The 26437-nt window shown below is 44.4% G+C and overlaps 6 protein-coding genes across 10 annotated transcripts; 3 read left to right on the plus strand and 3 right to left on the minus strand.

Annotated features, from left to right (window-relative positions):
* Nucleotides 1–326: 326 nt before the first annotated feature.
* LOC100836389 (ABC transporter G family member 48) lies at nucleotides 327–8388 on the minus strand. 3 transcript variants are annotated; one of them, XM_014896972.2, is made up of 19 exons: nucleotides 7710–8388; nucleotides 6666–6748; nucleotides 6286–6370; nucleotides 5888–6178; nucleotides 5710–5800; nucleotides 4695–5595; nucleotides 4438–4598; nucleotides 4210–4313; nucleotides 3940–4105; nucleotides 3762–3851; nucleotides 3521–3627; nucleotides 3036–3368; nucleotides 2633–2923; nucleotides 2457–2540; nucleotides 1953–2086; nucleotides 1568–1795; nucleotides 1276–1447; nucleotides 954–1208; nucleotides 327–856 (listed from the first exon to the last, which is right to left on the minus strand). In XM_014896972.2, exons 1-19 carry the CDS (start codon nucleotides 8190–8192, stop codon nucleotides 587–589), a joined length of 4329 nt encoding a protein of 1442 aa, XP_014752458.1. In that variant the 5' UTR covers nucleotides 8193–8388; the 3' UTR covers nucleotides 327–586. The 3 variants fall into 3 exon arrangements, with proteins under 3 accessions (XP_014752458.1, XP_014752459.1, XP_010227927.1); XM_014896973.2 differs by lacking the exon at nucleotides 7710–8388 and adding an exon at nucleotides 7127–7285; XM_010229625.3 differs by lacking the exon at nucleotides 7710–8388 and adding an exon at nucleotides 6849–7073.
* Nucleotides 8389–11361: 2973 nt separating this feature from the next.
* On the plus strand, nucleotides 11362–13948 carry LOC100842114 (glutathione S-transferase T1). The gene is made up of 7 exons (XM_003563944.3): nucleotides 11362–11540; nucleotides 11630–11706; nucleotides 11852–11912; nucleotides 12195–12248; nucleotides 12934–13013; nucleotides 13263–13468; nucleotides 13553–13948. Exons 1-7 carry the CDS (start codon nucleotides 11371–11373, stop codon nucleotides 13727–13729), a joined length of 825 nt encoding a protein of 274 aa, XP_003563992.1. The 5' UTR covers nucleotides 11362–11370; the 3' UTR covers nucleotides 13730–13948.
* LOC100825490 lies at nucleotides 13819–19046 on the minus strand. The gene is made up of 10 exons (XM_024457675.1): nucleotides 18705–19046; nucleotides 18476–18565; nucleotides 17427–18361; nucleotides 16930–17018; nucleotides 16336–16439; nucleotides 16134–16230; nucleotides 15980–16055; nucleotides 15771–15885; nucleotides 15171–15702; nucleotides 13819–14630 (listed from the first exon to the last, which is right to left on the minus strand). Exons 1-10 carry the CDS (start codon nucleotides 18931–18933, stop codon nucleotides 14156–14158), a joined length of 2742 nt encoding a protein of 913 aa, XP_024313443.1. The 5' UTR covers nucleotides 18934–19046; the 3' UTR covers nucleotides 13819–14155.
* A 132-nt stretch (nucleotides 19047–19178) lies between these two features.
* Nucleotides 19179–21240, plus strand: LOC100836696. Its single transcript, XM_014903052.2, has 2 exons — nucleotides 19179–19296; nucleotides 19385–21240. Exon 2 carries the CDS (start codon nucleotides 19417–19419, stop codon nucleotides 21238–21240), a length of 1824 nt encoding a protein of 607 aa, XP_014758538.1. The 5' UTR covers nucleotides 19179–19296; nucleotides 19385–19416.
* Nucleotides 21241–21501: 261 nt separating this feature from the next.
* LOC100837010 lies at nucleotides 21502–23697 on the plus strand. 2 transcript variants are annotated; one of them, XM_024457677.1, is made up of 7 exons: nucleotides 21502–21741; nucleotides 21847–22002; nucleotides 22140–22254; nucleotides 22340–22421; nucleotides 22621–22672; nucleotides 22786–22840; nucleotides 22920–23697. In XM_024457677.1, exons 1-7 carry the CDS (start codon nucleotides 21535–21537, stop codon nucleotides 23093–23095), a joined length of 843 nt encoding a protein of 280 aa, XP_024313445.1. In that variant the 5' UTR covers nucleotides 21502–21534; the 3' UTR covers nucleotides 23096–23697. The 2 variants fall into 2 exon arrangements, with proteins under 2 accessions (XP_024313445.1, XP_010228113.3); XM_010229811.3 differs by having other exon boundaries at nucleotides 21502–22002.
* On the minus strand, nucleotides 23149–26402 carry LOC100837316 (pentatricopeptide repeat-containing protein At5g52850, chloroplastic). 2 transcript variants are annotated; one of them, XR_002962343.1, is made up of 2 exons: nucleotides 24034–26402; nucleotides 23149–23286 (listed from the first exon to the last, which is right to left on the minus strand). XR_002962343.1 is itself a non-coding variant. In XM_024457676.1 (2 exons), the coding sequence occupies exons 1-2, from the start codon at nucleotides 26279–26281 to the stop codon at nucleotides 24621–24623; spliced, it is 1509 nt and encodes a 502-aa protein (XP_024313444.1). In that variant the 5' UTR covers nucleotides 26282–26402; the 3' UTR covers nucleotides 24476–24620. The 2 variants fall into 2 exon arrangements, 1 of the variants encoding a protein (XP_024313444.1); XM_024457676.1 differs by lacking the exon at nucleotides 23149–23286 and having other exon boundaries at nucleotides 24476–24734; nucleotides 24887–26402.
* Nucleotides 26403–26437: the final 35 nt, after the last annotated feature.

Consider the following 26437-nt stretch of genomic DNA (forward strand, 5'->3'; position numbering starts at 1 on the left):
AGTTGTTTTGGTCCCTTTCTTAATGAAATGACAGAGCTCCTGTCTTGCCCGTAAAAAAAATAGGTTGTGAGAGCTTTTGAGTTTTTTATATGCTCCGTACCACATTTGCACCGGGAGACGACGCTCTTAGCAGTCCCAATGCGTGTGCTATATCTAAAACATGCCAACTAATCAAATAATCTGACGTGTCAACCTATTTAACTTAGACACGTCCCCTGGTGTCGAACCAAAAAAAACTCATAATTTCTGTCAGAAAACACACTAATCATATATTTAACGTATATAATACAGCTTATCTAGTAAGATAACATGCGCCTCAAAACACAAAAGAGGAATGCCCCTAATGGAAGCATGAAGACAATTAATAATCAAGTAGAATAAAATTTTCTGCTAGTAAAACTAAAAATGTACCTCAAAAGAAAAACCCCAATGGAGCATTTCTTAATCCTACTGGCTGGCTACTTTACAACATGATAATATATATACACCCAGAGAGAGAGAGAGAGAGAGAGAGAGAGTGGTAGATTGCTTCCGATTGCAGGAAAGAAAAAAAGAAAGAAAGATGAAAATAATTGCTAGTGCCTTATTAACGTTTTTGGAAGTTGAAGAACTTGATGGAATAGCCGAAGACGAAGAAGAAGGCAATGATGTAGGCAAAGTGGGCTAGCACAACGTAGCCAAGGAAATCATGGCGGATGCCCAGATTGTCCTCCAAAAATTGCTTCACCACCACAGGGTTGCCACCAGGGACCGTAAGAGAACCACCGTTCTCCCCAAACTGCGACGCAACGACTCCATAGATTGTCCATGACACTGGGTTTGCCCAGTAGTACCATCTCCACCAAATTGGTATTGCCTGCGACCAACCATTTCAGATTCAAAAATTCTTCAATGACAAAAACGATTGGTCATTCAATTCAATTGACGTGTGTACAATTAATCTCGTTGCTTACCGTTCTGACAACCAGGAATCCAGCAAACAGGTTCCAAAGTGGGAGCGCAAAGGATATGAGTATGTTTGCAATCAACGCAGACGGGGTCAACGACACCAGCATCATGCCAAACAATGTGAAGTAGTTGAAGCTTGCAACAATGAAGAACAGGAAATAGAAGAACTTGTCAGCTCTCCACTCATATCCAATCATCACATATATGAGCAGTGTGTATAGGATCCCCTGCAAGATGTTGTATATGACCTCCACACCCGTCTGCACAAATCAACATTCAATGTTAATGACATTTCAATCAGAAAAATTAACAAGATCCAGAAATTACCTGAGCTAATGCATAGGATAATGGAGAGTACATCCCCGCTGCCTTTTCACGGTAGAAAACTGTTCGTTCAATTGCCACAACAGGCTGAACTGTGATGCAATTCGCAGCCCCAAGGAAGAAGATAGCAGCATAAGTGGCTCCAAGTAGGTTGAACAAATCTTGTTGCGAGTCTCTGCACGCATCAAAAATCAGACACATGAAAAAGCATTAGTGCCTCCGTAGAAGCTTAATATATCATCTTTCATCAGCACTCGTCTCGAGTCTCAAGTATAGCAACAAAATAGGATCATACAAGTTTTTTCCCTTCTGCCAAAACACCGTGCCAAATACAATGCCATTGAGCAACGTCATGAGATAGCGCATGGCATTGTAGGGTGGATTCTTCCAATAAGATTTGTATTGCTTCCAAAAGTTTGCGACACATTGGTTGTAGAAGTTCTGAGAATACTTTGTAGGAAATGAGAGATCCTGATAGCCTGGAGGTGGAACACTCAACTCCTTGATAAGTTCTTGGTTTTTCCTGGTCATATTAAAGAAACGGAGACTTAGTATGGATAGTAAAGAAAACATTTTGGCATTCCATTTCCAGAGAATATGTACTTCTTTTTATGGAAACAACCACCAGTGGTTCAAAATGGTGACAGACAAATGCTTGGTTCAACAATTGAAGCTCTTACGTGTAAAGCACAGAATTAGCATAAATTTCAGCAAAATTTATGTCCAGGCGAGCCTCAGCCAGAGGGGAGCTAACTTCGAGCATCCATGTTGCAGGATTATATCCTTCCGTAATCTTTGGAACCCCTGGAATTGCCTACAATGGAATGACAACCTCGTTATTATATTTTACTTTTGCTACACCTACAGGGATACAAGGCCTATTTAGTCAAATAATTTTCCGAGCTCTCTGATCATATTTACAGGCAGACTTTTGTTTCCTCAAACACTAATCAAAACACGTGTCATTTTGAATTAGAATAGGACACCAAGAAGGCACAAAGTACAACCAAAACAAAAGAAAAATGGCAAGAAGGACCTAACTATAATAGGTAACAGAGAAAACAAGCTAAACTAAGCCTAAGGTTGTGCAGCATGCGTCGCGCAACCAGCCAACCATTCAATTTGAAAATTAGCAAAGTCTTTTGCTAACCCCAAACTGGAACGTTTAAGAAAAGAGAACTCACCTCAAAATATTCAACTAGCTTATGAGAATGGCGACCAAGTTCACCAGCATAGATGACATGCCCTCCTCTTTTCAAAAGCAGAAGCTGAAAATGGAACCAGTTGAGAGCTACTTACATTTCTGGAACTAAATGGCTAGAAAACAATTCCCACACAAAAACACAAAGAGAGAGCTGACCTCATCAAAAGACTCGAATATATCGATGCTGGGTTGATGGATTGTGCAAACCACTGTACGCCCAGTATTGACTGTGTTTCTCACCGTGCGCATGACAATTGCTGCAGCTCTAGCATCAAGCCCAGAAGTTGGCTCATCCATGAATATGATTGAAGGATTTGCTACCAGCTCCACGGCAATTGTTAGTCTCTTTCTTTGTTCAGTCGATAACCCGTCAACTCCAGGGAGACCAACCAGAGCATTACGCAGCACATCAAGCTCTACAAGGGCCATGACTTCCTCCACAAACATCTATGCGGTTGGAGTTTAATTAGCTTGGGTAAGAAACAATTATTGTTTGAAGTTTCAAATATATAGAACACTGCATCTTTACTTGACTCAGAAACATGGCTTGAATAAATACCTTTCTCGTACTGTCATCAACATCTGAGGAAAGACGCAGCCAGGCAGAGTAGAGAATGGATTCATATACAGTAACATTTGGTGAGTGTATATCAGTTTGTTCACAATAGCCGCTAATGCGGGCAAAAGTTTCTTGTTGTTTGGGGTAACCGGAGAGTTCGATACTTCCTTCAATAGCTCCAGTAGTTTTCCTCCCTGCAAGGACATCCATTAGAGTGGTCTTCCCAGCTCCACTCACGCCAACTAATGCTGTCAGGACACCAGGCCTAAAAGCACCACTGATATCAGAGAGCAACTGGAGACGACTTTCTGAGAATCCTTGCTCCTTCATTTCCTGAAACACAAGATGCCACATTTTAACGTTGGACCTAAAATACTTTCAGTTCACATCTGGAGATAAGTTTATCATAAAAGTGGGGAACTTATGTCCTTTTTCTCGAACACATATCCTAACAAGCTATTTGTGAGGAAGGTAGGTAGGCTTACTGCAGGCATATCCACGTAATAGTTTATATGGTTGAAAGATAGTGAAAGAGGCTGGAAAGGCAAGACAATTCCTGACTGAGTTGGCCTATTTGCTGCTCCATTGGTATCTGTAGAAAATACACGTGCAGACGTTGACTATTTAGTATTACTATTAAGGGTCAACAAACCATAAACAAACTTGACTTGGAATATCGTAGAGGCTGAAATTGTCTAATATATGTATAATTGAAGAAGGCCTCACCCATAGGTTTTGAAGATGGCATAGTAGACATTTCCTCTCCATTTGTCTCATTCTCTTCGTCTGAAACTAGTGTGTTTGAGCCGCTGCTAGCTGGAAGAAAGGGATCATATGTAGAGTAAGTACCTCGCTCACTGAGGCACCAAAGCATAATCTCCCAAAATAAAATAATGGTGCTTACAGCTCAAGTATGTAAGGGCCAAAAGATACAGGATGTTGAACAAAATAGTGAATCCTACAATGGCTCCGGTGGAAACCCAAAAGCCCCACTCTTCAGTAAACAAGCCTTTAGATTTGAGAATAGCCTTGCCTACTGTTGGTGCATCAATAGTTGTGTCATTGTTTGGCTGTAGTAAAAAGAAAGACATCGGATTAGTTGAAATATGGGTCCCCTCGCTGTCTGAGTTTAGAGAAACTAAAGAAGAAGAAAATATAAGGAGAGTAAACTTACAATGGCCCACCTACTGGCGAGGAATTCATTGACCGATATGGCATTCTGACTGTACATCATAGGAGATGCCCAGTAACCCCAGATCCACCATGGTCTGATGTCACCTGTCCGCATCAAAATCAGGGAGCGACATAGTTATTGAATATACATGAAACTGAAGTGCAGATAGCGGAGTTCTCATGCCTAGCTAGCAAAATATAAATGACTTTTCCATGACAACATGCTTACCTCTAGGGATGATAAATCCACCAAAGATGAAAATAATAAGGAGCACGAACATCCCAAAAGTATTGGCCACAACCATTGTTTTCAAAATAGCACCAAGAAATCGGAACAAAGCCATCGCCATTTGGTGAGTAGCGAAGAAAGCTAGAAGCTGGCGAAAGAACCTACAATGAGAAAATATATGAATAATGAAGTTCTAAATGCAAAACTTTAAAAGGTAAAGGGTCAAGTGGCCACAAGGATTATATACGAATGGATACCTTCCTGCAGCGGGTGCAAAGCCCATCACATAGTACGTAAGGACGACCCATACTGCAGACTCCACAAGCGAAACAGGAACTTTTAAGATGATGTTTGCCAGTCCAAATGTCCATGGTGGAAAGAACAAGAAATCCCTATGTTTGAAGAACACGGGAAGCTTCTTTATGGTGAGTTGTAGCTCAGCAAAACCATTGAACAAGATGGTGATTAAACTGAAAGCCAGAGCTCCAAAGAATTTGGTGCCATCAGAAATCTTGCCAACGGGCATCTCTGTTCTGAGAAATACAGTCATGGCCATGAGCGCAAGGATGATCAACTGGGTGACCTTGAAGATGTAGATGAAGGAGTTGCGCTTCATCAACAGCTGCTCTCTCAACATCACAGCCTTGAGTGACTCCCAGCTGGATTGCCCATACTTGCTGGTGGTCAACGCGGCAGGATGGGTTTTCGATTTTTCGAAAGGAATTTGAAGCTCCTTGAGCATCTGCTGGCCTACATGGAATGACTTGAAACGTTCAGCAAACTCCAGCACTGACACGTACCGATACTGCTCCTGTTCAAGGTACCAATACTGTCGCTGGTCTTTCTTGGAAGAGACCTCTTGAAGGAAGTCAGCAACTCCTTTCCTTTCAGGGCACCGGAAACCAGCAGACTCGAAGAATTCCAAGATGTTCTCACGTGGCCCATGGTACACAATGTATCCTTCTGATAGCAGAATTATGTCATCAAACAGGTTGTAGGTCTCGGGTGGTGGCTGGAGAAGGGAGATCATCACAGTCTCATTCATCACATGGACCAATTGCCTCACGTATTTTACAATCTGGAATGTGCTAGAGCTATCCAAACCAGTGGAAATTTCATCCATGAATAAAGCCCTTGCAGGTCCTGTTAGCATCTCCCCTGCCATCAACCAAAGTAAAAATCAGATAAGCATGGTAAAACTGTATTAATTAAGTGACAAATTTATTTCCACAACAAACTGAGCAGTTGAGCTTATTCTATGTGCATGCATACCAGTTGTGACACGCTTCTTTTGGCCACCAGAAACTCCTCTGATCATCTCATCACCAATGATGATATCGGCACAAATATCAAGCCCAAGCACCTGACAGTGGCAGAGATTTTCTTAGACTGAATGAGTGCCTTTTTGTTAGAGAGCTCCATGTAATTAACAGAACAGTCAGAATCTCACCTTGAGAGTAAGATCTGTTATAATATTAGTCTCTTGTCCTTGCACTGCAGTAGCTTTCATGAAAGCATCGATCTCAGGATCTGGCTTTATGCCGGCATCGCGCTCCCTTTTAGCGAGCTCTGCAAGCATGTCATATCTGGCACCGATGCCTAAGCATCGCCTGGAGAAATCCAATGTCTCTCTTACAGTCATCTCTGCGTTATGGAGATCGTACTGACTAACATACGCACTGGTCCTCTCTGGGTAGAACTCCGAAAATGTATGACCACAGTATGTGATGTTGCCAGATACCTGGGTGGGTTACAATATCCATAGGTTGGTGATTTTTTTATATGATTTTTTGTTTGCATGTGGCTATAATGCGCAAGGAGAAAAAAAATAACAAGATGAGTTAAAACCTTGAGGCTTTTGTCAAGCTTCCCGGTAAGGGCTCTCATAAGTGTGCTCTTTCCTGAAGATGGAGGTCCGAGAAGAAGGGTCATCCTGAAAACAACGTACATGTTGAATACATGCTTTGCTTGAGAAGGTACAATCGGCCACTCTTTCACTTTGTGTGATTAATTATTTAGAGGCCAACGAGTGGATTTTGTTGCATGAAGGTTGGTTGCTAGATTCTGAAAACTAGATGCAAGGTAATAACAAGTTGATATTGACTCAGGATGTATGAGAGAGATTTATGGGCCTGCTATGACTGGGGCTTTATATAAGGAGTCTTAACGAGTTGATAAGAAACAGTACCTAGCAGGAAGGAAGTAGAATTTGACGATTTACTAATTACCTGGATGGTTTGAGGATGCCATGGACGTGCTGGAGTATGTTAATGGTCCTCTTGTTTGAGGTACCAAATCGTCCAATAAGACCCTGTCATCGTCGTAAGGTAATTAAGCAAAATCAGCATCGTCGTCATGCTCAATCCAACCATGACACACATAGAGAATCAAAGCAATCCATGTATGCTTACAGTAAAAAATGTGACAATGAGCAGCTGCTAGGTTCGTCGATTAATTAATTAAGAAGTACTGGTGCTCTTAATTATCAGAAGCATACAAGCAAAAGGCAGTGATAGGAATCGATGGGGGGATGCTGGGTGGGGAGGGGAGAGGGGAAGATCTCATCAAAGCTGCAGATGCAGATGCACTCGTTCCATTTCCGTTGGATGGAGAAGGTGAGGAATTGTGTATAGATAGCTAGAGAGATGTATGCAGAAGCAGAGCGGCGGTAGGGAATCCATGGATGGACCTGCTGTAGTAGTTCCGCCGCCGCATCTTCTTCTTCTCGTCCGCCGCCGCCGTACCAGACTCCCTTTTCCTCGCCGACGGCGGCCGCCCTACCCTACCCATCTACGGGCGTTCTTGTGTTGCAACCAAATCCAAGCGAGACATTGACTTGTGTGAGAGAAGAAATCATTTTCCTTTTACTCCTAGTAATAACTGGCCCGGCCCATCAAGCACACGATTTGTACCCATCTCATTCGAAAAAAAAACATGAGTTTGTTTATTTTTCAAATGGAATTTAACTTTGACCAGAATAAATTGTTTGGTACAAAATGGATGCCATGACATAGTAGCGCTTGGATTGTACTCTCTCCGTTTGATAATTCTTGTCGAAATATTACATGTATTTAGACACTTTTTAGAAATAGATACATCCATTTTTTATCAAATTTGAGACAAGAATTATGAAACGGAGAGAGTATAAATTTTGGATTATTGTGCACGCACTTTATATTTTCAGACAGACGAGGAAGGCTAGCTATAAAAAAAAACGTTAGAAAACTGAAATGAAAATTAATTAAAATCGGCATGGATTGGTATTACGGTACCTGGAGGAAGTTTGTGGTGGAGTTCCATAGCGTGGGGAGCGCACGGCTGCCGACAAAGACATCAGCGTCGACGGTGAGGTCGGCGTAGCGGACCTCGATGGCGGGGAGGTCGATGCCGACCCTGTCGACGCGATCCCTGAGGCGGCGCAAGAAGCGCTCGCTGTCGTCCTGGAAGACGCGCTCCAGGAGGGCACGGCCGGCCTCGCCGCCGGCCACCTTCTCGATGTCAAGCAGCTGATTACCGCCGGCATCGTCGTCGTCTTGGTGGATGATGGCGCGGCGCATGCGGTCGTAGGTGGGCAGCTTCTCGAGCGCCGCCCAGCGAAGGTTCTCCTCGTCGTCGTCGTGGCCCTGCTGCGACTGGGCGCGCCCGAACGGGTCCTCCGTGTCCGCCTGCTGCCGGAACGAGTGCGTCATGGATGACCCCCAGCTCGTGCTCCGCCGCCGGCTAGCGCTAGCGCTCACCACCGCCGCCGTCTCCATCTTCCCGATCGATCGACACCAGCAATTAATTAGAGCTAGGAAGAGTCTTCTTCAGTATATATTGAGTGTATTGGTAGTGGAGCAGTTGACGAGATCTAGGCATGTGCATGGCTGTCTGTGCAGATCACTGTGATCATCTTGTAAATTTGCTGCTGGGGAGAGAGAGTATTCTATAGCTAAAGCAGCTGCTGTGGAGAGACGCCTGCCTTGCAACACGTATATATAGATGGAGACGACGCATGTGCTCTGAGAGGGGGCTGCTGATCTCCTCTATCAAAACTGATCTCAGATTAATACTATTACGTAGTATCCGTGGAAGGTGCACATGCATGAAATTAAGTCATGAGCATGCATGGACAGCTCTTTTCGCCAGTCAAACATGCATATTTCTTTCTTTCTTCTTTCTTTACGCATGCAGCTTCCTGGCTCCATCGATCCATCTTATACGTATACTGTGCAGTGGCTAGAGCTTGACGCGCGCGGCAAGCTAAGCAACAGTTTAATTTGAATGTGATGCTTCATTTTCATGCATCGGCTGGCTGCCTATACTAGGAATATACGTGTCAACAACAAGGAGTACATCATATGTAGTATGTAGATTCATCCATGCACATGACAAGTCAAAGCAGCATCTTCCTAGCTAGCTACGGAGTACTGTAGATCGAGTACCCTGCATGTGTACGTCTTACTCTTAATTACAGTAATCGATCTTGACGCTAGCGCCAAGTTACTCAATTGATTTGTTGAATCATGGCTTAGCTGATAGCTAGGCATGCCGCAATTTGCCCGCATGCATCGATCCATCAGCTGGTTGCCTATGCACGCTGCAGCTAGCTAGTAGTACTAGTCAACAAGAACCCCAGCCAGCCAGCAGCCACACAGTCACATCCCATATATTCCGTGCATGCATGGCAAGTCAAACACTCAAACGTTGCCCAGCTATAGGGCACGTATATATGCTCACCACTAATAATTTTTATTCATGATTTCTTTATTGCTGACACAAAGATACGCATGTCCGGATCGATCATTGGTAAGTAAACAGTACCGGCCGGGCTCAAGGCACTCGTGTGTCGATCTGTATATAATTAGTACATACAGTATATACTTATAGTATAGCTTCTTCCATTTTGAAACAATATTCTAGTATAGCTTAGAAGAGACAAAACTCGACGTGACTTGCGAAAAGAGAGGATATGCCTTTCACTTGCAATAATTTAATCTCATTTTGTACGTATGCAAACGTATCAATTAAGTTGTTTTTGCATATATACTTATAAGTGATACTCCTATACGTCACAGATATAACTACTCCAGATTAATTAATCGACCGATGGATAATGACCGCAGCAAAGCTTGACCACCAAGAATGTGTTAGTTAATTGTACAACTAATATTGTATACATGTGCACATACAGTATATGTTAATGCAACTGATCGAAAAGGACAGAACAACTAACTAAGTCGAGTACTAGCTCCAGATCGACCGTGTCCTTGATCCCTTGCGCAAGTAACCTGATCCGTTAATAAGTCTGTACAGATTAATGCGTACGAATTCCCATTGAATTAATTGACCACATGGCATATATATCATGGTGAGCAATCTCACATTAAATCGAAAAGAATTCTCATTGAATTGAATTGTCCATGCATCTTCCATCATGGCATACGTACGTACGTGCAGGATACGGCGGGCTTCTAGAAGTAGAATGAGAATACGAGAGATTGACAAAAATAAATGACAGCGCCTCATGCATGCATGCACGGTCAACCACCAGAAACAACCTTAAATTAAATTATAATGGGACAGGTCAACTTTTCATCAGTTGGCGGATTCCGAATATTCAAAAGTTATCTCCAAAGTTTCTGAATTCGCAAGAGTTACATTAATTCATCCCCTCGATCAGGAACGGATTCCTGATTGCTAATTAGCCGCCATGCATGACGTACGCCGTTCCATTGATCCATCATGCCACACGTAATACTAGAGATCAGCTCATCATCAAATTGCTACTTACTCCATTAGCTATACTATTCAATTCGTAAATTGACGGACGCACGAACAACTCATCAAATCTTTTATTTTTATTTTTGGCAGGACGAACTCGATCGATCAATGGGGGGCTTGGACACTAATCAACGGTCTGCGTACTCCGAGCGGCCGGCTGCCGCAAAATTAATCAAAAGTGTTCCTTGGACTTGTTAATTTGTTGCTCTCGATGCTACCTAGCTGACGACGACCATCCATACAAAATTCCGTGACCGACAGCGCAAAAAAAAAAGTCAGACAGAGCGCGGGGGGCGGCTTCGCAAGATGAACGATATTTTGGAAAATACTTATAAGTGTCAAAAAGTTCTAAAAAATAGAAATCGTACATGAAAATTTCTGGGGGGGGGAAAAGAATTCAATGTCCTAGAAACGAGTTATCTACGGCTTCAGAACACTGGTCCTTATGAGGACTTCTCGGTCGTCACTGGTCTGGTCTGGTTCAGGTATATAGCGGTGACAACAACGCTTCATCGGTTTGTTCTGGCAACGATAGTGGTCGTCTAATATGGTGCAGAGATATTGATGTAATTTTTATTATGATTGAGGTATTTTTTACTTCGAGCGAATCTTTAAACTATATATGTGTCCCTTTATAATATGGGTGTGGCTATATTTAAGTCGTCTGTTTTTTAAGAAATGGATCTTAAATATCAATCGACGTTTCAAAATCGTTGGATTAAAATCCGATGGCTAACATGTCGATTGATCTTTAACTAAAAAAACGGGCGACTTGTCTATAGCAAAACCGTTATAATATATATATGTGTTCTTTCCGCAAAAAAGTTGTTTTTATATGAGATGCAAATGACTCAAAAATTGATTTGTGTATTTCTTTTACAATTATTTTTGAATTCAGTAAATAGTTTTTTAAACTTTTATGAAGGTTTCAATTGGTGGCATTGGTCAACCCAACATCGTTTTCACGGTCTTACGTGTGAAACAAATTCAATTTTTTTTTGCCAAACTTCCAAAGTTAAGGTAATCAAAAACGAATTATGCATAACAACGACCGGGTAGTTAGTACCGGGTTCGTTAGGTAGAACAAGTGTTTCTTTTTTTTAACATCTTTGAAGAAGTGGTATTTCTCATGTAGAGTGCGTCCGTTACCAAGAATGGTGGACGGACGACATGACGTCACTGATTGCGTGTCAAGGGAATCAGAAGGAGTCTCTGTTTGTCCCTCTCCGGCCGGCTCTCCTGCTAGGCAAAAGGGAACCAGCCGCCATGGCGATGCAGCCGCTCAAGGTCTACGCGGACCGGCGCTCGCAGCCCTCCCGCGCCATCATCATCTTCTGCAGGTGCGCACCGTCGCCTTCCTCTCATCCAGTATCCCGTCAATCAATTCCCCTTTAATTTCACACTAATGGCGCCACGCGCGTGCCTGCAGGGCCAACCGGATCGATTTCGACGAGGTCACGGTGGATCTGTTCAAGGCCCAACATCTCACCCCTGAATTCAAGAGCAGTACTATTTCGGTTCCCCCTTCTTGTTGTTTTCTTTCTTTCTTTCTTTCCCCTGGATTAATTCAAGGTCTCGGATTAGTCGCCCATGGCGAGCTGTCTAGTGTCTAGTGTAATTAACTGTGCTAACTAAACGTGCTCCTCTTCAGAAATCAACCCGATGGGACAAGTGCCAGCAATTGTTGATGGAAGATTCAAACTGTTTGAAAGGTATACAACCTACTCTACCTAAAGATTCACTCACTATATACTCTAGCATAGTATATCCGATAGTCCATCCACTTTGCATACTTGTTCAAAGTCAGACTACACTCACAATAAGATTGTGTGTACCGTTTCAGTACACTTTCTGATGACTAATACACGCAGCCCGTTAACGTTATTACTTAATTATTACATAATAGCTCTAGACTTTTCCCAAAAATATGCTAACCAATTCACTTTTGTCTCAAAACTAATTCCTGATCAGACTTTCACTTCTTTTTGTGACAGTCATGCCATTTTGAGGTATCTTGCGTCGGTCTTCCCCGGAGTTCCAGATCACTGGTGCGTTAGGCTGTAGTATTGTAGTTCAATTCCTTTGTAGTTTCTACTTTATTTTTTTCTTCTAGTTGGGTTTCCCTGGCAATAATGCACTCCTCTACTGTCCGATTACCTTTGAACTCTGCATTCTATCCACACATTTCCATAAACTATATGGGTGACACCTGGAACCTTTATATACCGGCGTCTTAGAATACGCGTAACCAGTTTGACTTTTTTTGGTCAGCTTTTAGCTATTTTCTTTGTGGAGTGGATGTGATTGTGAATGCTATAGCCCATATAGATTGCTTTGCTATGGTCAAAACTGAGCTAATGAGTTATAGGATTGACTTCCCAGCAATAGACCAGAGTTAATATATTTTTTGTTAGTTTTGAGATGGTGAGGATTCACCATTCTATAGTTCAGAAATGTCAACTCCTTTGGGTTAGTTCTGAGGAGATAACTTTTGAAGCCCATGGAAAATTGACTTGTTTCAGTCAGTTACAGCTAAGGACTTCCAGGGTATGTTTTGTAGTTGCTACATGCTAGAGTTTGATCATTGACAGTTTTTTTCTTTTTTTTGCTATAGCTTCTTTGCAAAGAAAAAGGATGGACTAAAGTCCATTGCCCTGTTTCTTGGAGGAGGGGCAGTTCATTGATAGCCTCAACTCGTAAAGTCACTATTTTATTACTTGTTGTCTCACATAGGTATCCTGCGGACTTATTTACCAGAGCAAAAATTGAGTCCATCTTGGATTGGCATCACTCAAATTTGCGCCGCGGTGCAGGTGAGAAACCTTATTTAATGTACTGAAGCAGTATGTTTTCGAGTGGAATCTTGCAATCATAGGACGAATTAGTTACCATCCATCAATGCAGTTAAAACACGCTAAAAACGATCTGAAGGGAAAAACTTCCTGGTTCGAATTCGTTTCGACCATCTTGGCAATTTCGTAAAAAGATAATTGAGCCCTTTGAGGTCTGTTGATCATTGCATACTTCTTTTTGAGGGATCTGATCCTTGCATAACTGTGCAGTAACCTTTGTACTAAACACCGTCTTGGGTCCTTCTCTTGGTCTTCCGACAAGCCCCGAGGCTGCAAAAGAGGGTGAGAAATTGCTGGTGCGGTCACTGAGAACAATTGAATATGTATGGCTCAAAGGTGATGCAAAATTCTTGAATGGCAACCCCCAGCCATCAATTGCAGATCTCAGCCTTGTGTGCGAGATAATGCAGTTAGAGGTATGCACTTATTTTCCTGGATAATATGTGTGATCTTTGCCATCGGTTAAATATCTGAAAAATATGGAGTATGGTTGGTTGCAGTTTGTTGGTGATGATAGACGTGACAGAATTCTGGGACCTCATGAGAAGATCCGTACTTGGATAGAGAATGTTAAGAAGGCCACCAGCCCTCATTTTGAGGAAGTCCATGAGCTCGTCTTTAAAGTGAAGGCACAGTTATCATCTGCTCCTCACTTGAAAACAGCATCGAAGCTCTGAACAGCGATTCACACCTTTTACCTCGTTGTTGCAAACAAATGTACTTATACTACAAGGAAAGAGTAAAGAGTACTTTCGTTGTATGAATGTAAGAAAATCTATCATACTCATTTATATAAATAGTAGGTATTTCCTGTGATGTTTCAGCATTTACTCAACAAGACTGATGTATGCATACATTGATTTCATCACGTTACAAAGCAAAAGGGGCTTATTCCACGTAACCTTGTCCAGCTCCAGTTTCTTCTTTACAACAGCACCCAAAAAGTAGGAGCAGCAGCAGGTGCTACCGTGCCCCTGCTGCTGCAAAATACTCTTATTCCTGCCACGGTTCTTCTCTCTTCGGCTATGAATTGTTGGTACAGACACACACGCAAACACAAGGCATGACCGCATGAAGCTTACTTGACAATTCCTTTTTTAGGGCTAGTCAGTCTTGAATCGGTGTGCGTACTTCTCTTTGCAGTCTTCTACTACCTTCTTGGACTTGTCCCCAACGGTTGAACCAAATGCCCGTGCTTCTGATGACAGCTTATTTGCCTTTGAGGCTGCAGCAGCCCCAAAATCTATACATCCTTGCCTTGCTTCAGCTGCTCTTTCCTTCAGGCTTGATATGAAAGATCTCACATGTTGCATTACTCTCTGCAGGGCATGGCAAGCTCGGACTTTCATGTCGGCAGACATGGATTTCAGCTTCTCGAGCAAAGACTCTGCCCTGTTGATTGCCTCGTCAACTGGGTGTTCTTTGCCGGCATTAGCCCATGTAACTCCAGCCGATGCATCATCCTCAAGCCCTCCTTCCACAACGACTTTGATTCCTTGTCGCTCCCATTGGTTCCGGGCTTCCTCAAGTGCGCGGGCATGCTCCCTGGCCTTCTTTGCTTCATCCTCAGCCCAAGCCCTGGTTGAAAATGTGTGTATTTGTGAGTTTGAGAAATGTTGGCAGTTATACTATCAAATAAGTGATGCGGGTGGAGCCTATTAGGTAAACTCAATACAGCCAGTGTGAATGAATATCATTGTACAAGCAGGAGCATTCAATTGAGAGGATGATCTTGAACAACATAGCAAGTTAAACAGTTACTAACTAATTTTGCAGTGCCTAAAATAGAAATTGCCAGTGAATTTACTATTTTCTCTCGGCTGTGGGGACTGTTATTCTTCTACCATTTCCAGCATATCACTAGCATTGCAGGTTCCTAAAAACAAGGAATTATGATACCTGCTATAAGATTGAAGCCTATAAATGTGTTATAGCAGGTATCATAATTCCTTGTTTTTAGGAACCTGCAATGCTAGTGATATGTTGGATAAGAAATTGCAGTAGAAAGAAAAAACGTTCCTCAGCTAGATAAGAAATGTGCATACAATTAAAGATGGGATTAGGGTATTGCTCAACATTTTTAATGCAGAGGAAATCTCATGTATTGCAGACTCTTACCTAGCCATAGACAAAGCCTTCCTTTCAACTTCAAGCTCATACTGAAGTTGCACAGCAGCCTGGTTTTCATTCTCTATTTCCTTTTGAAGTTTGTCAATCCTATTCTTCTCAAAGGAGATCTCTACCTTCTTGCTCAGCACACTCTGCAGCTGCTCCTCTACTTCAGACCTCAATTTTGAAAGAACTTCTATTTCAGATTCAACAGCAGCTCTGCCCCTAATCAGAGCATTCTTTTCTTCCTCTCTTTCTGCTCTCAACTTTTCTAATTCAAACCTAGCTTCTTCAGCTAGTTTTTCAAGGGTCTCTATTTTTTCTCTTTCCCTTGCAAGCTCCCTTTCAAAACTTGCATTAATATCTTTCTCAACCTGAGCAACCAATGCACCATGTGCATTTACAGCTGCTTCAGCCATTTTCTCTGCTTCGATACGAGCAAGCTCCTCCATAACCACTTCAGCAGAGTCACCAGTTGAAAGTGCTAGGGCAGCTTGTCCTTTTGTCACAGGTTTATCTGGCTGGAAAAGTCTTGTAAAACCTTTTAAGAATAGAGATTAGTGATCATACATGAGCCAAAAACGAGGAAAAATATATATATAAGCCTACCGAATGCTAGAGCGGTAATGCTCTGGTCTCCAGCACCCAAGTCAGCTGCCAAAGCAGGCCATGCAGCTGCATCTATTTTATCGATGTCTATGTAGCCAGATGTCTTGTACAAGGACTGGTCACACAGAGACACAGAGAGTACCAATATGAGCATAACCAGATGGTTTCAAGACCAAATTATTTATGGTAGGGAATTCTCTATTTCTCACATTTTTGTCAACTTCAGGTAATCGCCTTTTATCCAAAGCCATCTTCCAACTCACAAGGTCTTGACGTGACAAGGGACTACAATGATGAAAGTCGATTATGAGTCACACATACAGCACATGGAGAGCCACATGGATGCATGGAAGAGATCATTACCTCTCTGGGTAGAACCAGTAATGGTTGTTCTGAAAATTTTCAGGGTTCGTATCAGATCTTGAAAGTTTGCTAGAAATTAACCCGGCCTCTGCTAATCCTACAGATAAATAAGATAAAACATATCATTAATTCAGTATGGGACGAGATTTAGTGATTTACTCATGCTTACATAGAGATGATCTGAACATTTCCTATTTCTCACCTTGTATAAATGGAAAATCAGGATCTTCAGTGGTGACATCATCAAATGCAAGTTCGGACACATTCTCAACATACATTGCTGGATAAACTTTTGAGTAAGTGTTCCTGCAGTTGGACAATACTCTGGTTAAGGCAAGAAATTTCTTAGCAGGCCAAATTTAAGTTAAAAGGAAAAAAAATGTGAATTCATGTCGTTACTCTGTCCTATTTTTCTTATATTCTGTGACAAGCAATATTCCCCAGAAAATTCAATACTCCCCCCGTTCCATAATTCTTGTCGCTGTTTTAGTTCAATTTTGTACTAAAACAGCGACAAGAATTATGGAACAGAGGAAGTAGAAGATAACCTAAAACAGCTAAATCGTAATTCAAAATAAGCATATGATACGGAAAAAGTAAAATAATTCAGCGAGAGGACTAGTGAACAACTGAAATAAACAGGATTTTCTCTAAAGGGACTAACAGAAGTGGAATATATAAGATTTCTTGGAAAGTAAACATACAACAAAATGCTTGGAAGGTGAAAATATATACAATTGCTTGCAAACATACAGCAATACTTGGAAGGTGAACATACAGCAAGGAAAATGTGTACCTTGAAAGACAATTGCTTGCAACTACCAACCATCGAGCGTATTCACGTCGGGTACACAAGTCACCAGCTTGAGCACCAGGTTCAATCACCTTCAAAGAGAATAAATGTTGGAAAAATAATTCAGTAAGTGGTCTGTGTAACAACCAGCCCCATACTACAAGTTTACGTTATGCAAATGAAATGGGGATTTTCCTTAGAGATGGTTCTAGTGATTTCTGCAAGACCAGCGAGGCGTGATGTAACATATAGTAGGGTAGTTACTTATCAACGAAGAAAATAGAAGATAGCGGAAGGCCCAAAACCTCAAACATAAATGAGATATGTTCAGGACTACATAAGGCTTTTCTGTTTCTTTCTACAAACATCCTAGAATTATCAACAAATTAAAGGAATAACTCGATGATGAAAATTGATCTGACGAGAATTTTTAACTGGAAGACAATGAAATAATGAATGGTTTCCCTCAGAAAGAAAGGCATGCATTGGGAAAAAAAGACCTTTAGAACTTGTAGCGCAGCTAATGCATTTCCTTGGGTTGGGTCAACTGCTGCTGGAACAACAATCTGCCCAGCTGGCACCTGTAAAGCCGCAGAGAGCAGAGACGGAGCAGGAAATCCAGCAGAAGAGAAAGCTTTGCCTGGTTCTGTAGACTTGACTAGTTCATTTTGGTTTTCTAGTTGACTTTCTCCTACATCTTGATCTGATGCCAAAGGTTGATGCACTTTTCCTGGTTCAGCGGGTAAATCATTCGAGCCAAATGGAAGCATCTGGTCAGCACTCCCATGTTCTATATAATCAGGCAATCTGGGTGGCGAAATTTCGTCTTCATTAGAGAGTTGATGATTCTGCTCGGTATCATTTTCATTTAGATGAGATGCAGCCTCGACTGACGTGTCCGAAAATTTCGTGATAGGCACAACATGACCTGAATCTAGCACTATAGCATCTGACGTTGACATATCATCCATATACCGGTTTTCAGGCGAACCTGCTTCAGAGCCTAATGTCTCTTGTAGTTTAGGAGTTCCCTCGAAGGGGTCTGCACCACTAAGTTTGTCAGACGAGTCATAAGCAGTAGCCATAGATTCAGCTGAATTGGACATGGGAGGAGCTGGTCCCAGACATTCAGTGCCATCTGGAGCAATAAGATCATCGGGTGGACTTGCTTGATCACTAGCAATGTGCTTCTCATTAGGAACTAGATCACTGCTTTCCAACGAGTCATGTTCAGGTGCTTCCCCCGATATCTGATTTGTTTCTAGAGACAATGGGTGCTTTTTGGCACCATCCTCGTCGTTGGCAGGAGTGGCATCCTCACTAACATTTGGTAACAAAACTTGGGTATGTTGGACATGATCCTCTTCTTCACGAGTATGATTATGAGTGTCATAAGCTGCAGTCTGGGTCTGTGTTTCGAGCTGTGCCCTTGATCCTGCATCGAATGAGAAAGCGAGCCCAGAGCTTCTCAAGATGATTCTGATACATGCATTGTAACGATGAAATAATGGGTAAGCGAAGAGAAAGGAAGGTGAGAGACATAACATACCATTCGCAGAACCGTTGGTTCTGATAGAGATTGCAGCGAAGGTGATACCAGCAAGGAAGAAGAGTCCGGCAAGGCCAGGTCCTAGAAGCCCTGAGAATGAGCTACCATGGGAGAGTCATGAATTTGTAGGTCATTAGCAGGTAGCAGGTGTAACAATTCTTATCCCTTTGCTGCTTTAGGAGATTAGATGGGGAGTAGAGACAGGAAAGGAAAGGAAGGGATAGGTCACCTCGAAATGGTCCTGGAGCAGCATCCTTGTCTTCTTCTTCCCCGTCCGACCAGCCGGCGAAGGATTCGGGCGAGGGGTCAGGCGAAGGGGAAGCTCGGACGGGGAGGCGGAGACGGAGGCGGAGGTGTGGGGGCGAGAGGAGGAGGGCGGGGCGGCGGACGAGGTGGAGCTGGAGAGAGCAGCAGGGCAGGGAAGGGGAGGCGGCGAGGGTGGTGGGCGCCATCGCCATGACCGAGCGAGGACGACGGCGAGACCTTCTTCCTCTTTTCCTTTTTTCCTTCTCCGGGAATTCCAGAGAGCCAACGGAGCAGGTGAGGCTCCGCTGGAAGAAGAAGGGACGGACCTCGACAGCATGGGCCTGCCTTTCTTTGCTAGGCCGGACCGAACTGGGCTGCACTGGGCTGGGCCTCGATTACTTTGGTGCTTCGTCAGTCCGGATTGGGCGGTCCATCGTATTTCTCTCTAACTGTTCTTCCTTCTTTCCCCAACTTTCCGACTAGAATAGAATCTCTCTTTTGCCTGCCTTGCCTTGCCTGCCTGCCTGGATCAACAAAACAAAACAAAAGTAAGAAGGGATCGCAAATCCATCCAGGTATCAATCCTTGCACTATAATTAATTAATTAATTATTAATTAGCGATGAGGATTGAAGATTGAATCCAGGTATCGGACATTTTGCAGGTGATCAGGAATTAATAGTGAGCCGGGCGGCCATGGATGAGATTGAGACGCTGCCAACCTCCACGTTCTTCCGGCGCCATCCTCTGCTGCTCTGCTTTCTCTTCTTCCTGGCTCTCCTCTACACATTCTTCTACAGCCTCTTCGCCTTGGTCCTCGCCTCCTCCCCCGTCCTGCTCCTCACGGCGTTCCTCCTTGGCGTCGTCCTCGTCTACAGCGAGCCCAACGTGCCCGAGGATCATGCCCATGTCTACAAGAAGATCCGCGGACCCAACACAACCACCACCACCACCAGTAGGCACCATTCCCTCCATGGTGGTGGTGGTGGTGGTTCTGACTCGAGCGACTCTTCATCCGGCGAAGAAAACAACAACCCACTCGCCATGTCGTCCGTCCTGGACGCTGGTGGCGGTGATGATGACGACAACGACGATTCGGAGTCCGAATCGGAAGACGAGCCTCCCGAAGAAAAAAAGCACAAGGCGGAAGTGGTGAGGGCGGTGGCGTGGACGATGGAGGATGAGAAGAGCATCGAGGACATCGGTTCGCTGGAGCTCGAGAGGAACGCCGCCGTGGAGAAGCTCATGTACAGACGGCTTGCCGGCAGGCAGCGCCGCCACACAGACCTGATGGTTCACACCACGGACAGGAAGAACCCCTTCGACCTCGACGTGCCTTACCATGAGGAAGACTTCCCCGGCTCCGCTCCTTCCATGCTCTACCCGTCGCACAACCCCTTCTTCGATGATGATGATGATGATGATGCTGCTGCTGCTACTAACAATGGTCTTCATCTTCATGCGCCGCCGCCACCACAGTTGGTATCCACAGGGGTGCGCAAGAACCCGTTGATGTTGACACGGCATGAGAGCTTCGCGGTGGGCTCGCATTTGCCCAGTGACTCGAGGCAGTCCCGCTTCAGGCCCTACTTCATGATTGAGAAGATGCAGGGCCAGCCAGTTAGTGTTCCCGAGGCCAGCAGGAAGAGCAGCTCCTCCTCTTCATCTTCCTCCTCGTCTGCCAGTGCCCATGCCTATGCCAGCAAAGAAGAAGCAACCGCAGCCACAGCAGAAGAAGAAGCTTTGGAAGAAGCAGAAGCAACGTTGGAGGTGAAAAAGAGTGATGAGCCTAGGCCTCACGAGGGGGGCATGGTGGCAGCAGTGGACGTGGAGCTCATCAGTGACTCCTCGGACGATGACATGTTGCTGACTGGCAGTGATGGTCACAAAGAGCAGCAAATGAAGGTGCAGCAGCAGCAGGTGATGGCAGTGTCAGACGACGACGGGGAGTCGTTCGAAGTGGAGAGCATCACAAAACAAGTAGCTATAGCAGCAGCTTCATCAGGCAAAGGGAAGCAATTGGATACAGATACCGCGTACGACTATAGCCTGACAGCTGGTAAGGTGGAGAAGAAGCACAAGGAGCCATTGGACCAACCTGTGGCGCCACCTAGTAAGCTGACGTCCATACGGAGAGTAGGCAATCAATTGGACCTGGATCCTGCATACGACTATAGCCCGTCAGCTGGTACCGCGGAGAAGAAACAGGAGGAGCCATTGGACCAACCTGTGGCGATGGCAATGGTGATGCCGCCGCCTAATAAGCTGGCGTCCATGCGAAGAGTATTCACAGAAGATGCGGCGCATGAAGCATGGATGGCACCAAGCAACCTGGAGGAGACAACGGGGAAGGACGTCTCCGAGATCAAGGAGCCAGACATCCTCCCGACTCCTGCTCTTCCTCCTCTTCCTGAAGCTCCACCTCTTGCTGCTGCTAGCTCGAAAGAGAAAGGAGTCGGCAAGTCAATCAAGTACAAGCCTCCCTCCAAGAAAGCAGTTCTGGGCTTCTTCCGCAAGTGACGGCATAACTCTGGGCTGCTACTTGCTCTTCCCCTGTACATTCTTCCCTTTCTTCTCTTTCTTTTTCTTTCTTTTGCTTTCTTTCTTCTCAGGTCTCTTCTCTTCTTCTTCTGTATACAACAAAGCACATGCATATACTCCCCCTGCAACTCAATGCAAAGCATAGCAAAGGGAAAACCAAAGAACAAAATTAGCAATACCTTTTCACAACGATTCTTACCTGGCCTGCCTTTATAGGAAGTTTAGGAAGCAATACCTTACTTCATACAGCAAACAGATATTTATGCTTTAACAATGCAATGCACACATTCCATGCCTGGAAGCTTCCCCTGTATACTAGCATTTATTCTTCAACCATCAGCCAAGCAATCAAAAGTGCCCACCAACCTCTATATCACACCTCATTCATCTATGCCTCACCTCTTTCTGCATTCAAACATGAATTCTGCCTTCACATGCACCCCCTTCCAATCTCCCTCTTTCAACCTACAACAGCGTCCGCTGTCCCGGCAACAGCAGATTACCGTCAAGTGGGGAAGAAGACGACATTTCTCGCTAAAGCCTATACAAGGGCCAAATGCGACTGGTGGAGTCAACAATACTTACCGCAGAGGCAACACCTTACCATCTTCACCCCTCTCAGATGTCATTCAGGAGTTCTACTCATCCCTCAATGACAAGGACAGCGCACAGCTCAAGAAGCTGATTTCCCCTGATTGCATTATCGAGGACACTGCATATTATAAACCACTGGACATCAAGGTTTTACTCGCACCTCATTTTCTCATCTGCTCTAATATCTTATGCTTCAGTCCTCTGCATATTTGACCATCAAGCTATTAATCTAAAGCCAGGTTTCCATACTCAGAATTCACAAAAACTATCTTTGTTGCATGCAGAATACTCATACCTACTTCACAAGGCTTATGGAAGCTATGGGGAAGAATGTGAAATTTGCCATCGACGAGGTTTGTCAAGGAGTAGAACCCACTGTTGCAGTAATGTGGCACCTTGGTAAGACCCTGCAGCATGGGATTCGAAAGAAAAGTGGCAGGCAATCTTCTAGAGGATAATGATACCATCATGTTGCTTGTTGCAGAGTGGAACGGTAAGACCATCCCATTTGCCAAGGGCTGCAGTTTCTACATATGTTCAGCAGATGGAGAAGCTCCTCTTATTAGGTATCATATTCTCCATTTCCATATAATATTGTGTTTCCTCGTTTCGATCCATGTCAGGCAAGCTCTTGGAACAATAATGCTGTGGTGATTATATCTCGCATGCATTGTTTGAAACAAGGAATTAGCCTCTAGATTATTTTCTTTTGGAAGAAATATTCCCCTTGACCTGAGATGGATTTTTTTTTCACCCACACTGCAGGAAAGTTCATATCTTTGACGAATCACCGCTGAAACCAGGAAAGATGGCATTGGTAGGCATGCAAATGAGCTTCTTGTTTTTCCTGCTCATCCAACTATATTTGTCCAATTTAGCGAAACCATACGTCTTGCTAATAGTCTTCCATGAAATATTCAATGCTTACAGGAAATACTTAATTTGGTTACCAACTTGTTCGACACACTCCCAAATATAGCTGAATGTATGTGCTCCATAACATCAACTTTTTAATATAAACTGTTACTGTTAAAATTCAGTTAATCATGGAACTATACATGCAGGTTTCCTAAAGAATCCAGAAGCACTAGTTCAGTCCTTTGCAAGATTTTACAAATTCTGTGTGAAGCCTTTTCTCGTCCCTCTACTTGCCTACTATACCCACTTTTGGTCATATGTGGCACAAGGATTGACTATGGTGCTCAATATTTTGTATAACATATTCAGACGGTTCATGTAACTAACTAATACCACTGAAAAGTCTATATTCAGAAGAAAGAAACCATCGAAGATACCCTGTGGTGATAATCAATTACCGGTAACACCACGAGTGATGGATCACTGAAGCACCTAAGCGAACTGTCAACGTCAGTGATTCTGAATTTACACATCATGTTGGTTTGCTCACCACGGCTTGTCCTATTATTTCTCCTGCGAAAAAGAAATGAACATCATTTCATTCCTAAAGGAAAATGACTGATAGCATAGAGATGTATATACCCACAGGAAACTGCTGTAAGAAATACTGAGCGATGCTATTATTATGTTCTGATATTTCCTTGATAACCTTAGATGAAAATGTACCATAGAAATTCTGCCTACGCATTCCTGTGCGACAGCTGCTGTACCATTTTATCATATATGCCTATTTGTGCAATGTGAATTTCCTTTCAGTGGGGACACTACCCCCACAATCTGTATACTACACAAAACAGTACGGTCTGCGCTCTGCAGGATAGTTCAAACACTTACACGCCCAATGCCATATTCCCTGGCAGCAATGTAAAACTATTTATTCCAATATGTAGCAAATATTCTATTTGAAGCCTGAAATTGAATCCATATTCCTGATTTGTTTTTCTTTTCATGGGAGTAAAATATCCAGGTAAAGAACACTTCAAGGCAGTGCAAATATTCAGCTTTTAGCACATACCGGTTACCAGAACTCAAATGTGATGTTGTATGAGAGGGATGATGAATTTATTTGCGAACGACTATGTGAAGGCAGTGGATACCATACTCCACCATGACTCCAAAAGAGCATTAATTAAAAGGGAGCGGAACATAATTTATTTCACAGAACATTTCAAGGTGTTTTCCATGAAGTGCAATTTCTGTAAACATTTGAAGAGGGAAACGCCCCAAAAACAGTGAATCCTGCATTACTCTTCTTATCACCTCATGCTCATGTGGACATGTCGAAAGAAATGGCCCAAGAAATAATCCTTGTGGCTCTTGGGAGCGATATAGAAAGAATCCAAGAACCAGTACACAGAAACTGATCTTTAGCTCGTGTTTGTTAGGCCTTAGCTTGAATATCTGCATCCCCCTGCATCATGTGGGTACGTGCACTAAATTCATCTTTCCAAGGAGCACCATATATGCCTGAAAGTATATTCTGAAAGACAGTATCCGATGGGTATAATTCCAGTGCCTTCCTTGCAATGGTTTCGCCGACAACCAGATCGTTATGGAGCTCACAAAATGCTAACAGATTCCTGTACATCGACAAGTCTGGCTGCACAGGCATGGTATCAATTGTGCATGCCGCCTCTGCAAGACGACCTGCTCGTCCTAACATATCTAGAAAGAGTGTGTAGTGGCTCCTTTGTGGGGAAATACCAAACAAAGTCTTCATAGAGCTGAAATGGCTGATCCCAATGTCAATAAAGCCACCATGGCTGCAGGCATAAAGCACAATGGAGAAAGTGACGCCATCAGGCTGAACCCCAACCAATGCCATGTCTTCAAAAGCGGACAGTGCTTCATAATAACATCCGTTGGATGCCAGCCCTGATATTAGAGCATTCCATGACACAACACTTGGCTCCTTGATTGACTGGAAAACACACGTAGCATCCTCCAAACACTTGCATTGGCTGTACATATTGATAAGGCTGTTAGAAACCGAGAGCTGACTGTTCAATCCCAGTTTTACCGAGCAGCAGTGCAACTGCTTCCCAGGCTCTACAGATGCCAAGGTCGCAGCAGCAGAAAGGAAGCAGGCAAGACTGAAACCGTCGATATGTACCTTCTCATGAAACATGTGAATTATCATCCCAAGAGCCTTGTTTGGAAGGCCAATCTGATTCAATCCCTTGGCTAGGCTTGTGTATGTGAAGCTGTCCCTTACAAAGGCCATTGTTGTCGCAACTGCCCATGCGTCGTCCATTCTTGCAAACCGGGAATAAAGATTAACCAGCGAGTTCCCAACAGCCACATTCAAAGACTCAGAGCTGGTCTTGAGCACATAAGCATGTATTTTTGTAGCATGTAGGAAAGACTGTGAGGAGCTGCAGCCTTTGAGAAGGGTGGAGATGGTGAATGAGTTAGGTTGCACCCCACCAGCCCGCATCTCAGCGAACGCTGCAAACGCGTCCTCGTCTCTGCCATGGCGTGCAAGTCCAGCAATGAAGGCGGTCCAGGACACCACATTCGGCCTGTCGACGGCATTGAACGTGTGCAGCAAGTCGAGCAAACAGGTGGAGGACTTGCTGTAGAAGTCCACAAGCGCATTGCAGACAGAGATGTCATGCTCCAGGGCGAACTTGAACACGCGGGCATGGAGCTGCCGACCAGTTTGTATCGCCAGGGGCTGGACGGAGGATGAGCAGGCGGTGATGACCCCTGCGAAGGTGAAGGCATTGGGCAGCATCGCGGCATGTTCCATGTAGCGAAACATCTGAAGAGCGGTCTGGAGGTCTCCAGCCTGCGAGTAGCCGGAAATCATGGCCGTCCAGAGCACGACGTCTGTCTCAGGCGTGGAGCAGAGCACGGTGTGCGCATGGTCCATGAAGCCGCACCTGGAGTACATGTGGACGAGTGCGGTCTTGAGCACCAGGTTAAGGTCGACCTGCCAACGGAGGAACTGCGCGTGGAGCTGCCTCCCATGGCGACACAGGCGCCTGGAGGCGCAGAGAGCAAGCAGGGTGGCAAAGGTGTGGTGGGTGGGAGGCACAGCAGCAGCAAGCATGCGAGTGTAGAGTGCAAGAGCCTGCGCCCAGTCCCCGGCGCGGAGGAGAGCCGACATCATGGCGGTGTAGGAGAAGGCATCCCTGTGCGCCATTTCGTCGAACAGCTTGGTGGCAGCCGGGAGGTCGGAGGAGTAGAAGACGAGCAGGGAGCAGGAGAGGATGGGGTTGGAGGAAGCAAAGCCGCGGCGGCATGCCTGCGCGTGGATCTGGTGGGCCAATCCAGCGTCGCGACAGCGGAGAAGCGCTGAGTAGGCGATCACGTCGGCGACGGCGGCGTCAGGGTGAGCGGCGAGGACGCGCCGGAAGACGGTGAGTGCGGCGGCGTGGCGGCCAGAGCGGGCGTGCTCAGCTACGGCCGCCGCCCACGAAGACGCAGCACGTCTTCCTTGCCCTGGACAAGACGGTGTTTCTCGTGCGAGGAAGAAGAGGCGGCGGCGGTGACGCAGCGGCATTATTTCCTCTTCTTCGTCAGGCTGCCGCCGCTCAACTGGAAATTATTTCTTTGTTTCTTCCAAATACGTGCATACCCCGTACTAAGCTAATCGGCGTATTGTTCAACTCATGATTGAAGAACGTTGAGAATCATTCGCTCATGCATATTGGCATTG

This window comes from Brachypodium distachyon, chromosome 1 (genome assembly GCF_000005505.3).
Source record: "Brachypodium distachyon strain Bd21 chromosome 1, Brachypodium_distachyon_v3.0, whole genome shotgun sequence".
Classification (NCBI taxonomy): Eukaryota; Viridiplantae; Streptophyta; class Magnoliopsida; order Poales; family Poaceae; genus Brachypodium; species Brachypodium distachyon.